Raw genomic sequence first — 13,611 nt, 5'->3', positions numbered from 1 at the left:
TTGTTTTGCTTTGCTTCCAGAATGTTATGGCAAATGTCCAAACGCTTTTAGAAAATGCAGACAGTGCAGAAATCCTGATTGCTGTCGTAGATGTCATCCAGCAATTTTCAACAATTTATCCACTTGTGTTCAGTTCCCACTTCAAGGTAAATCCGCTCTGGTCTTTCACACAAATCTTTTAAATTTCAATTTGTCCTTTTAGAAAAAGAATATGAATTTTCATGATTGTCATTTTTAATGTATTGAGTGCTTTTGTTGTTTTGTAATTAAGTCAGAATAAAGTAAACTTTTCTTCAGATAAAACTAGCTGTCTTGAACCTCTTTAACTTTGTTTGGGATGAAATTTTCCAGCTAAAATTTTCCTTATCTGTAGTTTTGTTTTGGTAATTTAAAAAAAATTTAAATTGCAATTTTATGAGAAATGTGTTATAATAATCAAAACAAAATTCATCATTTTAAAAACACTATAAATATCTTCAATAAAGGGAAAAATATTGCTTTGATCTTCATTTTCAATTTCTGCATCAACATTGTTGTTTCTTCTATTTTTGCTTTCGCAATAACTTCCGAATAAAAACAAAAAAAACTAGTTAACGTTTTCTACAGAAAATCTAAATTTTTTTTCATTTTTTTTCTTCTTTTCCCTTTCTCCTTTGTTCCTTTCTCCAATCTTCTTGGCTGCGCTAAGTATTTTTTCATAGACGCTAAAATGAAGTATGTTTTTTATTGCAAAGAACATGATACAACAATAGTAAAAACTATACAAGGTGGAATCAAACATTAGTTTATGAGATGTATAACTTGGAAAATCTGATCAACTTAATTTTATATATAAAAAAATAAATACTACCATTGAGCTTAATGTTTTCATCCTATTTTTTTGTTTTAAACCGATTTTCCATTCAACTCTCCAATTATATATATATATATTTTTTTATTTGTGTTAAATGATCTTTTAGTAATGTTCAGTCTATTATTGTTCTAACAAAACATTATTTGTGTTGTATTTTTTTCATTTGTTGCTAAATACTTCTTTCATAAATTTTAGAACATGAGTGATTTTTTTCAAATTTCTTTGTTAATAAGCATAAATAAGTTTTTTTTGTTGGTTTCATTTCAGGATACTGTGGACATTTTAGTTGGTTGGCACATTGATTTAACTCAAAAGGACAGTTTGACACAATACACATCAGAAGCTTTAATTAGTTTTCATCCATTTTGGATTCGGGATCTCAATTTTTCTATTACACTTCTTGGTCAATTCCTGGAAGACATGGAAGCCTATGCAGATGTAAGTTTCTCTCTATTCTTTACTTTGGATGAGACATGATTTTCATTTTGTTTTAAATTTGGAATTACAAGATATGTCATCAGTGTTATATATTCCTAGTCATGATCATCTTAGTGGGTTGCTTGGTGTAAATAAAACGAATATGGATGACAACTTAGGAACTATTTCAATCGATGCAGGAAGTGAGAACTTCCATCATTTTAAATGTTGTGAATATAAATAACTAAAGTGAGTATAGTACTCCTAATAATACAAATCAACATGTTTGTCAAGATTATTTAGTTTGAAGATATGACTTGACTCTGGAGTTGAGTGAATCCATTGGTTGACAGATATTAGATATGAAAATATCAGTTGCAGTTCTAACAATTAGAGGGAATGAATCTTAATAAAAAGGGGAGGGGTCTTTTCAGTTTTAAGATAATGGATATTTCTTGTAATGGTGCCTGCATGCAGTCTATAATGAAGCAAACATTATGCAATCTCCAATTGCATTTCCACTGAACTGACATAACTTAGAGTAAATCGAAGTCCAGAACATCTACAAACAATGATTTTGGAGTTTTCCTTCTTTACTAGTTGCACATCTAAAAAGTTTGACAGTCTACTTGAGCAGAATTCTCTGGATAATACCTCAAGCAGAATGACAAATAGCAAAGGACTTAATAGCGAGCCTTATTGAGCACCAACATTTACCTCAACTTGATCACTAAAATAATGACACGGACCCTTTCTTCTAGCATTGCTCTCTACAAAGATTAGACAAGACACACATCCATTTTTCTTCTATCAAAGCAAAAGTGAATGTAAGTGATGGTTAAAATATAAAGAACCCCACAAAACATTCCTCATACACTTCATAAACATGAGATTGGACTTAAATTCACATCCTACACCAAACACGTCATATCCTCTAGATAATAAAATGAGTATGTAGTTTCCAATTTTTGCACACGATTCACAAAGAATTTAATACCTTCAATTTGACATCTAATACTAGCACATTTTCCACGGGGAAAATGTTAAGCATCATGATTTTTTTGGCTTATCCTACAGTCTTGCACTGTCTATTATTGTTTTAAATCTTTTTATTTACAGGATCTTCTTGTCCAAGTAAATGGTCAAAATATGACAGAACAAGAACTTCCTGTTGCAGCTGAATGCAACACAAAAATATCTGCTCTATTGAAAGTTTTTACAACTGTTCTGAAAAGTCTTGGAGACAGTTTTTCTCCAAATAAAGGTTCATCTATTTCGCGAGAATATATATCTGAAGTAAGTATAAAATCCCTTTTGGTGCATTTCAATGAACTTCTTTAGGACTGGATTCTTAAAATAGTCTTAGAGTTTATTGTCAATATGTTTATACTAGGTACTATTAGTTTCACTAAAACTAATTCCACTTTTCCATATTCCATTGTTGCTGGTCTTTAGAAAATGAAGGAGGGTGTTGAATGTTATGAAATAAGAAAATTGCTGTTTTTATGAATTGAATTTAGTTTGGTTGCTTCTGCTGTTATCAGATCACTGTCTGAAAATATTGGCTTTCTGACCAAAAATGTATAAAGCATAATTTTTTTTCCCCTTTCTTTTTGCTGTCATATTTTACAAAGTGAAAAACAAAAACATTAATTATTCTCTACAAAACAACCAAACTAAATCAAACGCCATGAATGTTTGAATATATGAAGAGCTTGAAGCATAAAAATTTCCAAAAATTATTGTATTTTGCATTAAATAACCCAAAAATGGTTGATATCTCATAAAACAAAACAATCAAACCTAAATTGGTTACAGTTTGTTGCACTCTGAGTTATCACTCTCCAGTACAATGGGGGCAGTGTACTGTGGCTAACCAAGACCTAACCATAATCGGTGCATTCATAGCCAGTTTTCGATGATCTTCAGCAACATGAAAATAATGTTTCACACCAACCCGTTCTTTGTAATCTGATTCTTCTGTTTATATAAAAAGTTTTAATATTAAAAAAAATTAAATTAAATTTTTTCTCTTTTTCTGATATGAGATGTTTATCTTTAAAAAAAAATATTTTTCAGAATTTTTATTGAAATCTTTTTCAGGTTTTAGAAAAAATCATTCGCAGTGTTGAGCATGCTGGCAGATACGTCTTTTCTGAACGTGTACACATTGTTGGTAAGTATGCATTTGGAGATGTTTTATTTATATACACAAATGTATGTACTTGCAAGGATAAGTAGCATTGTCAGATGAAAGTTTACTTGAAACATTTTTTTTTTTTTTTTTTGAATTTCTATAATTTTCAAGTTAAAATAAAAATTTAATTTTTATTAGTATCAAGCATGAAAATAGACTGACAATAATGCTGCATCTCGTTTGATCAAAATGAAATATACTTATTCAAGTGCACTAAATAATGTAGTTTTAGAATATATATGGCTTTTGGGTCTATCTTTAAAACTTCACAAGCAGATTATTATCAGACAGGAACTACAATTTTATAGGTACAAGGGTTGTTTCAAAAGTAAAGCCTCCTACTTTTTTTTTTTTTTAACTGAAGAAGTTGGAGTTATGAAAACTGGCTACCATTAAAGCAAGCGATCTCTTGCACTTCAGAATTTCTTTTTTTTTTTTTTTTTTCATAGTTACCACCATTCTCAATGCACTTTTGCCAGGAATTCAGTGACACATCTCTGCTTCTGACAGGGGTTGCTTATCTGCAACAGAAAAATGAAACTTTCAGGTCATGAATGCATAAGTTCAGTCATCATAACAATGCAATTTGCAATCCCCTCTGATCCATTCAGGCAGAATAAAAAAAAAATAGGATTATTTTGTAACATTCCTCATATAATAACTGGAAAACCTGACGTTACTCAAGAATTAATGAGGATTATTTCGCTTTTTTTTTTTTTTTTTTTTTTCTGCTTTGCTCTTTAATACCCCCCCCCAAAAAAAAATTTAAATTCTGAATAAATATTATTATTGGAGATGCACCCTTATTACTGTGAATAATGAACTATTCCAGCAAAAACCGTCCTCTCGTGACGAAATCGGTTCTACGCATGCGTCAGACGACGTCATAATCTGATTTAGTTTAAATATTTGAAAAACTGGCACAATTTCATGTACGTCATGTTAGCTCAGTTGGTTAGAGCATTGGGTCATAATCTAAACATTTTGGGTTCAAATCGTGGTGTGAGATGCCTATTGAAGCAGGCTTATTTAAGCCATTTTTTACGTAACGTTCGTTTTTCTGTTTTTTTCTTTTTTTACTTTGCTTATTCTTAGGTTTTCATTAATACCCCCTCCCCACCCACTCCCGGCCGATCACACACACACAAAAATACCCGGGTAACCACCGATTTTTTAAAATTTTAAGATTGAAAAAGGCTTATTTAAGCCATTTTTCACATTTTTGGTTTTTATTTTTCAGAAGTTTTAACATTCGTTCTTTGTTTTCTTTTTTGTTTTTCAGATTTTTACATTTTAACATCGTTCGTTTGCTTTACATTAGTTTTTTCTGTGATTTTTGTTTTGATTCCCCCCCCCCCCTGGGCATCCCCCCCCCCCTGGGCATTCCCCCCCCCCGGGCATCCCCCCCCCCCCCCCGATAAGTTTTAACGTTCGTTTTTCAGTTTTCTTTTTTACTTTGCTTATTCTTAGGTTTTCATTAACACCCCCCACCCCCGCCTGACCACACACACCTTCAAACACTCGGGCAATGCTGTGTACCCCCCCCCCTCCCCCCGCTAGTTTGAAATGAATCTTATATGAATTGTCAAGCTTAAGCTTCTGTGTTATTTTAAATATTTTATAAGAATAATAGGATGTTCTCAATATTAAGAATGAAATGTATTCTTTCTGAATTCTAACATTTTTCTTACTTTCAGCCAATAACTGCTTGACTTTACTAGTAAATCAATTGCAGACAAGTTTGATCCATAACATGGATTCTATCCTGCCATATATCACAACTCAGATTACAACTGAAAATTTGGTCAGTGATAATTTTGTCCTTTCTCTCTTGGGTATTGTCCAGAAAGTAAGTATCTAAAATAGTTTTGTCTTTTTATGTATTTAGCAAATCTGATTTTTAATTTTTATGTATTTAGCAAATTTGATTTTTAATTTTTATGTATTTAGCAAATATGATTTTTAATTTTTATGTATTTAGCAAATATGATTTTTAATTTTTATGTATTTAGCAAATATGATTTTTAATTTTTATGTATTTAGCAAATATGATTTTTAATTTTTATGTATTTAGCAAGTATGATTTTTAATTTTTATCTATTTAGCAAATATGATTTTTAAATTTTTATCTATTTAGCAAATATGATTTTTAAATTTTTATCTATTTAGCAAATATGATTTTTAAATTTTTATCTATTTAGCAAATATGATTTTTAATTTTTATGTATTTAGCAAATATGATTTTTAATTTTTATGTATTTAGCAAGTATGATTTTTAATTTTTATCTATTTAGCAAATATGATTTTAAAATTTTTATCTATTTAGCAAATATGATTTTTAAATTTTTATCTATTTAGCAAATTTGATTTTTAAATTTTATCTATTTAGCAAATATGATTTTTAAATTTTTATCTATTTAGCAAATATGATTTTTAATTTTTATCTATTTAGCAAATATGATTTTTAAATTTTTATCTATTTAGCAAATATGATTTTTAAATTTTTATCTATTTAGCAAATATGATTTTTAAATTTTTATCTATTTAGCAAATATGATTTTTAAATTTTATCTATTTAGCAAATATGATTTTTAAATTTTTATCTATTTAGCAAATATGATTTTTAATTTTTATCTATTTAGCAAATATGATTTTTAAATTTTTATCTATTTAGCAAATATGATTTTTAATTTTTATGTATTTAGCAAATATGATTTTTAATTTTTATCTATTTAGCAAATATGATTTTTAAATTTTATCTATTTAGCAAATATGATTTTTAATTTTTATCTATTTAGCAAATATGATTTTTAAATTTTTATCTATTTAGCAAATATGATTTTTAAATTTTATCTATTTAGCAAATATGATTTTTAATTTTTATGTATTTAGCAAATATGATTTTTAATTTTTATCTATTTAGCAAATATGATTTTTAAATTTTTATCTATTTAGCAAATATTTTTAAATTTTATCTATTTAGCAAATATGATTTTTAATTTTTATGTATTTAGCAAATATGATTTTTAAATTTTATCTATTTAGCAAATATGATTTTTAATTTTTATGTATTTAGCAAATATGATTTTTAATTTTTATCTATTTAGCAAATATGATTTTTAAATTTTATCTATTTAGCAAATATGATTTTTAAATTTTATCTATTTAGCAAATATGATTTTTAAATTTTATCTATTTAGCAAATATGATTTTTAATTTTTATGTTGGTGCAACCAGATCAGGCTTTCGGAAGATGACTCTCTGGCACAAATGCACCTACATTAACACCTTTCTGTTTTTGTTTTTCCTTTTAATTATTTGCACAACTAAGGCATGTTCTGCAAAACCCAAAACAAAAACAACGCCCCCCCCCCACTTCCTTACTGGCTTCTTAAATCAAAACAGTCCAGCCAATAATACTACAACCTTGGCCTTTGTAAAACTCAATTATTTTCTGCAAGGTCAAGAATCAAAACAACAATCCACCAAGAACACCAAACCAAGCATCATGATTAAGAAAGGAAATAATAAAAACAACCAAACTAAAATCCATTGGAAAGCTTGTATGTAGAAACAGATGAACCCTCATTGTCACTTAGAAGAGAAAAACTAGGATAACAATATACAAAATTGGCTTCATGTCCAACTAATCCTGCCCATAAATGTGTCTTCCACCCCCAATATAAAAACCTCTTTGATAGAAAAGAAAATGCTATAAAGCCATTTAGCCTACGTATGGAAGAATCTATAAATAAAGCCCAGATAGATATTGCAACAATACACGAATCTGTAAAACTTAAATATCCCCCCCTGGCTGACAAAACAACCAAAAATAATATCAGACCTAATTAAGTATCCTAAAACAAAAACCAATCCAATCATATATCAAGAAAAATTCCAAATAATTAAAGAATTATTCCAAACACTCAACAATTTATACAGATGGTTCAAAAGATGGCGACAACGTTGGATATGCAGCCATACACAATAAAACAATCCTAATCAAAAGATTACCAGACAAAGCATCAATCTACAGTGCCGAAGTATCGGCCATTGGTATGGCATTTGATCTGATAGAATCCTCTAAAGATAAACAATTCATTATCTGGTCAGATGCCAAATCAGTACTCAAAACACTGGAAAACAGGAAACCAACGAACGCAATAATCACAAAAACTCTAAATAGATTTGATGATATTCCTAACGATAAAAACATTCTCTTTTGTTGGATACGCAGTCATATCAACATAAAGGGTAATGATAGAGCTGACAAAGCAGCAAAAGCAGCACTAAATTTAACCAATGATAAGATCCTTCATGCCGATCTAAAAAAAATCATTAACAAATTATATTAGAAACACATGGCAAGAGTCGTGGAACTCCTGCACTAGAAACAAGCTATACACAATCAAGGAAACCATAGGAAAACAGAAACTAAACAAAAGAATGATCAGAAAGGGGGAAGTTATAATAACAACACTCTGAATAGGTCATACCTGTATAACACACTCCTACCTACTCAAAAAAGAAGCCCCACTCTGCATACTCTGCCAGGAACCATACACAGTAAATCACATATTAACAAGATGCGAAGACTTGAAAACAAACCGACTGAATCTATATAATGAAAAAACTGTAAAAGACATATTCACTCATGTAGACCCAACTACTCTTCTCAAATATGTGAAGATAACAGAGTTACTCAACAAAATTAAGAAAAAACAAAAAACATAAAAACAATACCTTATCTAACTATATAAACATAGACACTGAACACCAGATACATACATAAAACTTATAACTATTAATGTATATAAAAAAGACTCTGGCATTAAATGACCACATAGGTTAATATGCCGTAAAACCGATCTGTAGTGGAATGGGGACATAAATGGATGGTCACATTCAATGCTGCTAAGACTAAACTCATTTCCTCCAATAATTACAAGAAACCTTCTCTACCACCAATAGCAATGGCCAATGACTCTTTATCTGAAAGTACATCCTTTAAACTCCTCGGCCTAACGCTCTCAGGAAACATGAGTTGGAACAATTACATCGAGAGTATCGCCAGGACTGCTGCGAAGAAGGTAGGTTCTCTCTACCGTGCTAGAAAGATGCTAACGCCCGAAAGTATCCTATACCTCTATAAGGCCACCATTCGCCCATGTATGGAGTATTGTTGTCATATTTGGGCTGGTGCATCTACCACTAGTCTCTCGCTCCTAGACAAGGTTTAAAAGAGAGTCGCCAATCTGATAGGTCCTGAACTGTCATCTAAACTTCAGCCCCTGTCCCATCGACGAAATATTGCATCCCTCTGCCTTTTCTACAAGTACTTTAATGGTGAATGGTCTGACGAACTGCAAGCACTTGTGCCCCCCTCAACGTAAATACCCTCAACAAACCCGACAAGCAACTAAATCCCACCCCTTCACAGTAGTTTCTTCTCCAGGACAGCTAGACTTTGGAATTCTCTGCCGGGTCCCTGCTTCCCCAACTGTACTGACATGCAGAAGTTCAAGTGCAACGTGAACTGACATCTTGCTGCCCAACTCCCTACACAGTAACCCTGATGCCTATGTCCCTGATAGTAGCCCCCTACAACAAAGTGGCAATATGCCTTGTTTGGGGTGAAAATGTAATAAAAAAAAATTAAAAAAAAAACAATCAATAATTTTTACGTATTTAGCAAATATGATTTTTGATTGATTGAGATTGTCGGACTGACTTCCTCATCTTGGTTGTTATTGTCACAACGTTTCGGCCTTCGTCAGGTGTTTTGTATCGAACTGGGGAACCATTTGTTAGGAGTCTCAAACCCAACCCTTTATTATTATTACGGGGGTACCGTGTTCGGACTCCAGCTAGGCTTTGGGACATAGTTGCTGATTCTCTGTTTTGAGTGTTACTTTTTCACTGCCTTCGTTCAGGATTGAACTCAGCACCTTTGGGTAACTGTAAACTTTGATACAACGTCTAGGATCACTCAGCCATATGTCACTAGTGTATCAAAGTTTACAGTTACCCAAAGGTGCTGAGTTCAATCCTGAACGAAGGCAGTGAAAAAGTAACACTCAGAACAGAGAATCAGCAACTATGTCCCAAAGCCTAGCTGGAGTCCGAACACGGTACCCCCGTAATAATAATAAAGGGTTGGGTTTGAGACTCCTAACAAACGGTTCCCCAGTTCGATACAAAACACCTGACAAAGGCCGGAGGGCAAAACGGCCGAAACGTTGTGACAATAACAACCAAGATGAGGAAGTCAGTCCGACAATCTCAATCAATGAAAACACCTCATCTCAAAAATACAGACAATTGCTATGATTTTTGATTTTTATGTATTTAGCAAATATGATTTTTCATCAAATTTGTTTTTCATTAAAATTTTTATTTTATTGTGATATTACATTTATTTAAAAAAAAATGAAAAAAAAACTGGTAGAATGTTACAGAATTTTTTAGATGAGAATTGATAATTTCTATTCAAACAACTATTTCTGTCTTAGTTGTTATTTTCACAATATTTCAGTCAATGTAAACTTGAGCCTTCTTCAGGTACATTTTTCAGAATGCATCACAATCAAAAATTGTGTATGCAATTTCATGTAAGTGTGGAAAAATGTGCAAAGGTGATATGCTGCTCACTAAATCTAAGTTTAGAAGAACATTGGGAAGTCGTATTAACTGGCTATATTTAAAAGTCAATATGGCTGGCCATATATGTAGGGAAAAGGGAAACCACTTGCCATTGCAATATGAAATAAAACTTATAGACAGAAGAACAATGAAAGGTAATGTTTAAAACAATCAGTGCATATATTTGGCAGTAATCTAGGATAGAATTAAATACAGTATGGAAACCAATAATTATAAATAATAGATTAGAACTCTAGTAAGAAAATTGCAATATGAGTAATTGTGTGCGTGTGTATATATATATATATATATATATATATAAAAGGAAAAGGGAAACCACTTGCCTTATTATTTATTTAAAAAAACCTTTTTCTATTTATTTAAAAAGAAAATACAACTTTGTTATATATGGGTTGTGGAATTACATTCATCTGCAAAAGATCTAGGTAATTTGCATATTCTTTTAAACATTCATTTTAATTAATTCCCTATTAGTTTTTTTGGTTTTCTTATAGAATGATCATCATTAGTTATAATTATATTTATGCAGATATTCTACATGATTTATACTTGCATAATATTTGCGTAAAATGTTATAGTAAACACACACCCCTTTATATATTTATGTATGCATATACATATTTGTTTAAAAATTTTTCTCATCAAACTCCTGTCGGTTTTTTGTCTACAGCCATGAAACTTAATATATAGGGTATTCGAACCCATGCAAAACTTTGTATTTTGGTTTTAACTGGGGAAAATCTATGCAAAAGAGTGAAAATAAAAAAAAATGGAATTTAGCAGGTGAAGGTCGAACGACGGCATTATGAATATGCTTGCGTAATGTAATAGCTATATTTTAATTTTTAGCCTTGCAGCAAATATCAAATTGAAAAAAGAAAAGGATAAAATAACACTATATCATGCAGTGTAATGGAGACAAAATGTATGCAATACAAGGAAGAAATGAAACCAGGGAGTGTTGTTCAGCTCTTGTTGAATTTCTTTCGTTGTTTAATTCTTTTTCTTTTGTCTATCATATATAGAAATAAAACTTAAATATAAATTTTATTATAACAAAGATTTTTATCTATAAGAGCTCAATCGTATTCAATGGGGAAAAAAGTATTTTTGTATCCAGATGTATGAATTGTGGTATATTCATATGATGTGCGTTAATCCAGTGTCATTTAATCGTTAATCATCAATAAAAACATTTGCTCAAAGTTCACTCAAATAAATGAATATTTTTCACTAACCACAGATTTTGACCGTTTTTTTTCTACCCATTATTCTTTCAGTTTAGCTACTTTTTTCATTTTTCTTCAGAGTTCTTCACTTAAATTTTATTTTAGTATATTTTGGAAATATAAGTATAGCCGAAAAGTTCTGTTTAAGAGATTTTCAAAAAATGGTTTCCACACTCTCAAAGTGCTTCACTTTGACACTCAACATTAAATCAATATTGAATGAAAACAAAGTGAGTGTTGTTCAGCTCATCACACATTAAACTTGTGCCATTCTCTTTAAACTTCTTAAAGGCTTCTGGATTGCTACTCATGAAACTCTTAGGCCTTTGATGTGCCTCAAAACCAGAAGTCAATCAGAATGAGACAAGCAACTTTTCTTGCATTCATAAGTAATCATAAAATGGAACAAATCAAACCAATTTTTAAATAAAACTAATTGATTTAGCCTTTTGATACTTCAGCTGTCAGTCACAAAAATGAATTTATCATTTGGATGCTTCTATATTCATAAAAGATAAAACTAATTGAATTAATTTGGAGAATTATAATTTTTCTTAGAATCTCTATTCGTTTACCATCGGTTTTCCTTTGTCCGGGAGTATTGGACTTTTTTGATATTTTGCAAGTTCACTTATCTGTCCTCAGATTTTACTAGGTCAGGTACCTGCAAACTTCACACTGTCTGATCTTGTCGAATCACTTGCTTCCTAATTGTCTCTGACCAGCCAACCTTCTTGTAATTCAAGACCTCCATGCTTCTGCAATAGTTTATCCAGGAAGACGAATGCCCTGCATAGCCATACCAATGTAACTGATTCATCGTTAGGATACTCTTGAAACTGAGCAAATCTAGTGATTTCAGGAAATCCTCCAACCTAATGTGTTTGGTTTGGTTTGGTCGGATTTCACATTGCAGATCCGTCTGATCATGAATCTGTTATTGTGTTGTAGTTAAGTGATGACCTAGCATTCTCTTCTGACACAGCTTCTATACAACTTATTCCAAATGTAGAGAATAGGACGTAAAAATTGATTTGATATTTGCATTTTATTAAAACATTTAAAGTATTTTAACTTCGTGTGATTACATTTTAATTTTAGGTGGTGGAATATATAAATTTCAACCTTCCTGTGACTTTCATCTCCACACTTCTTGGATCAAACTCATTGCTTTTAGCTGCCCGAGCTTCTCATAATGAACAAGTAAGTATTTTATCTGTTCAATTTTGTATTTAAAAAAATAAAATATTTATTTGAACAATATTTTTAAAAAAATCATACTTAAATCTTCTTTTATTCATTTATTTATTTAATTTTTTTTAGATCTTAGTTCAATTGATGTCCGTCTACAATGGTGTTATGAGTTTGAAAAATGTACCATTGTTAGAAGAAGCCTACAGGTAATTATAAACAGTTTTGTTAAGCTTGATCTATGCCTGATCTGTGAACAATAGAAAATCTAAATGGAGAACTGTTTATGATAACTTATTAAGAGTTTCATCTTATGGATGTATATTTGTCAATGTCACATTTGATAAATATACAAGAGGTGATTAAAACATTATTTATATTATGATCTATTTATTCAACAATTAGTAAGAATACTTTGCATTTCCTAAGAGCATGGTTAACTAAATAAAAATGTTAGTGTCTCATCTTCCTTTCAAAATCTTTTTCTTTCTCTACATCTTTAGTTACATTAATTTTTTAGCACACTTCTTTCCTTGACTACACCCTCTCTCTCTCTTTCTCTCTCTGACAACTTGTTCAACATAAAAAGAAAAGCAGAAAGCTAATTGACTGAATCCAATGTTGTACTGTTTGTAAATGTATCATGTGTAGTTTCTGACTTTTAGCCGACAAGCAAAATTATGGCTTTTCTTTATGTAAAAGATCATAATTGTTTAACATTAAGATTTCTGTAACAAAAACACAAAAATATCATATGTACGCATTGTGAGGATTTCCTGTCATGTAAATTGAAAGAATTCATTGTTTTTAGAGAAGATGCAATTTTAGATTTTGTTTTTTACAAAATTGAACCTCAACTTCCTTCCAAACTGTTCAGAGATATTGGTGTAAACTTCATTGTGTGCTCTCAATTTAAACTATAAGTCTATAAGAAATATAATGGTCTTATTGGGAAGCTGGTAGTTGACCCAGATTATGTCTGTTATATATGTCATGGTGTTGCCTCCCCAGTTGATTGTTGAGCTGAGGGTCATGTGGGTGGAGATAGCATGCTGATATTA

General features: G+C 30.7%; 1 protein-coding gene across 2 annotated transcripts in view; it reads left to right on the top strand.

Moving 5' to 3' along the window:
• The window catches only part of LOC145292997 (serine/threonine-protein kinase SMG1-like), a 245,574-nt gene that overhangs the window by 40,907 nt on the left and 191,056 nt on the right, over positions 1 to 13,611 (top strand). For both annotated transcript variants that reach the window (XM_080139251.1, XM_080139250.1), the window contains exons 7-13: positions 21 to 146; positions 1,121 to 1,291; positions 2,390 to 2,566; positions 3,374 to 3,446; positions 5,165 to 5,316; positions 12,461 to 12,562; positions 12,683 to 12,759. In XM_080139251.1, the coding sequence (XP_079995377.1) occupies positions 21 to 146; positions 1,121 to 1,291; positions 2,390 to 2,566; positions 3,374 to 3,446; positions 5,165 to 5,316; positions 12,461 to 12,562; positions 12,683 to 12,759 (878 nt within the window). The remainder of the gene's footprint in view (positions 1 to 20; positions 147 to 1,120; positions 1,292 to 2,389; positions 2,567 to 3,373; positions 3,447 to 5,164; positions 5,317 to 12,460; positions 12,563 to 12,682; positions 12,760 to 13,611) is intronic.

The sequence above is a fragment of the Euprymna scolopes genome, chromosome 14 (genome assembly GCF_053919585.1).
Source record: "Euprymna scolopes isolate OS-2025 chromosome 14, ASM5391958v1, whole genome shotgun sequence".
Lineage (NCBI taxonomy): Eukaryota > Metazoa > Mollusca > Cephalopoda > Sepiida > Sepiolidae > Euprymna > Euprymna scolopes.
Note: the sequence above shows the minus strand (reverse complement) of the source record. Positions and strands in the feature narration are given on the sequence as shown.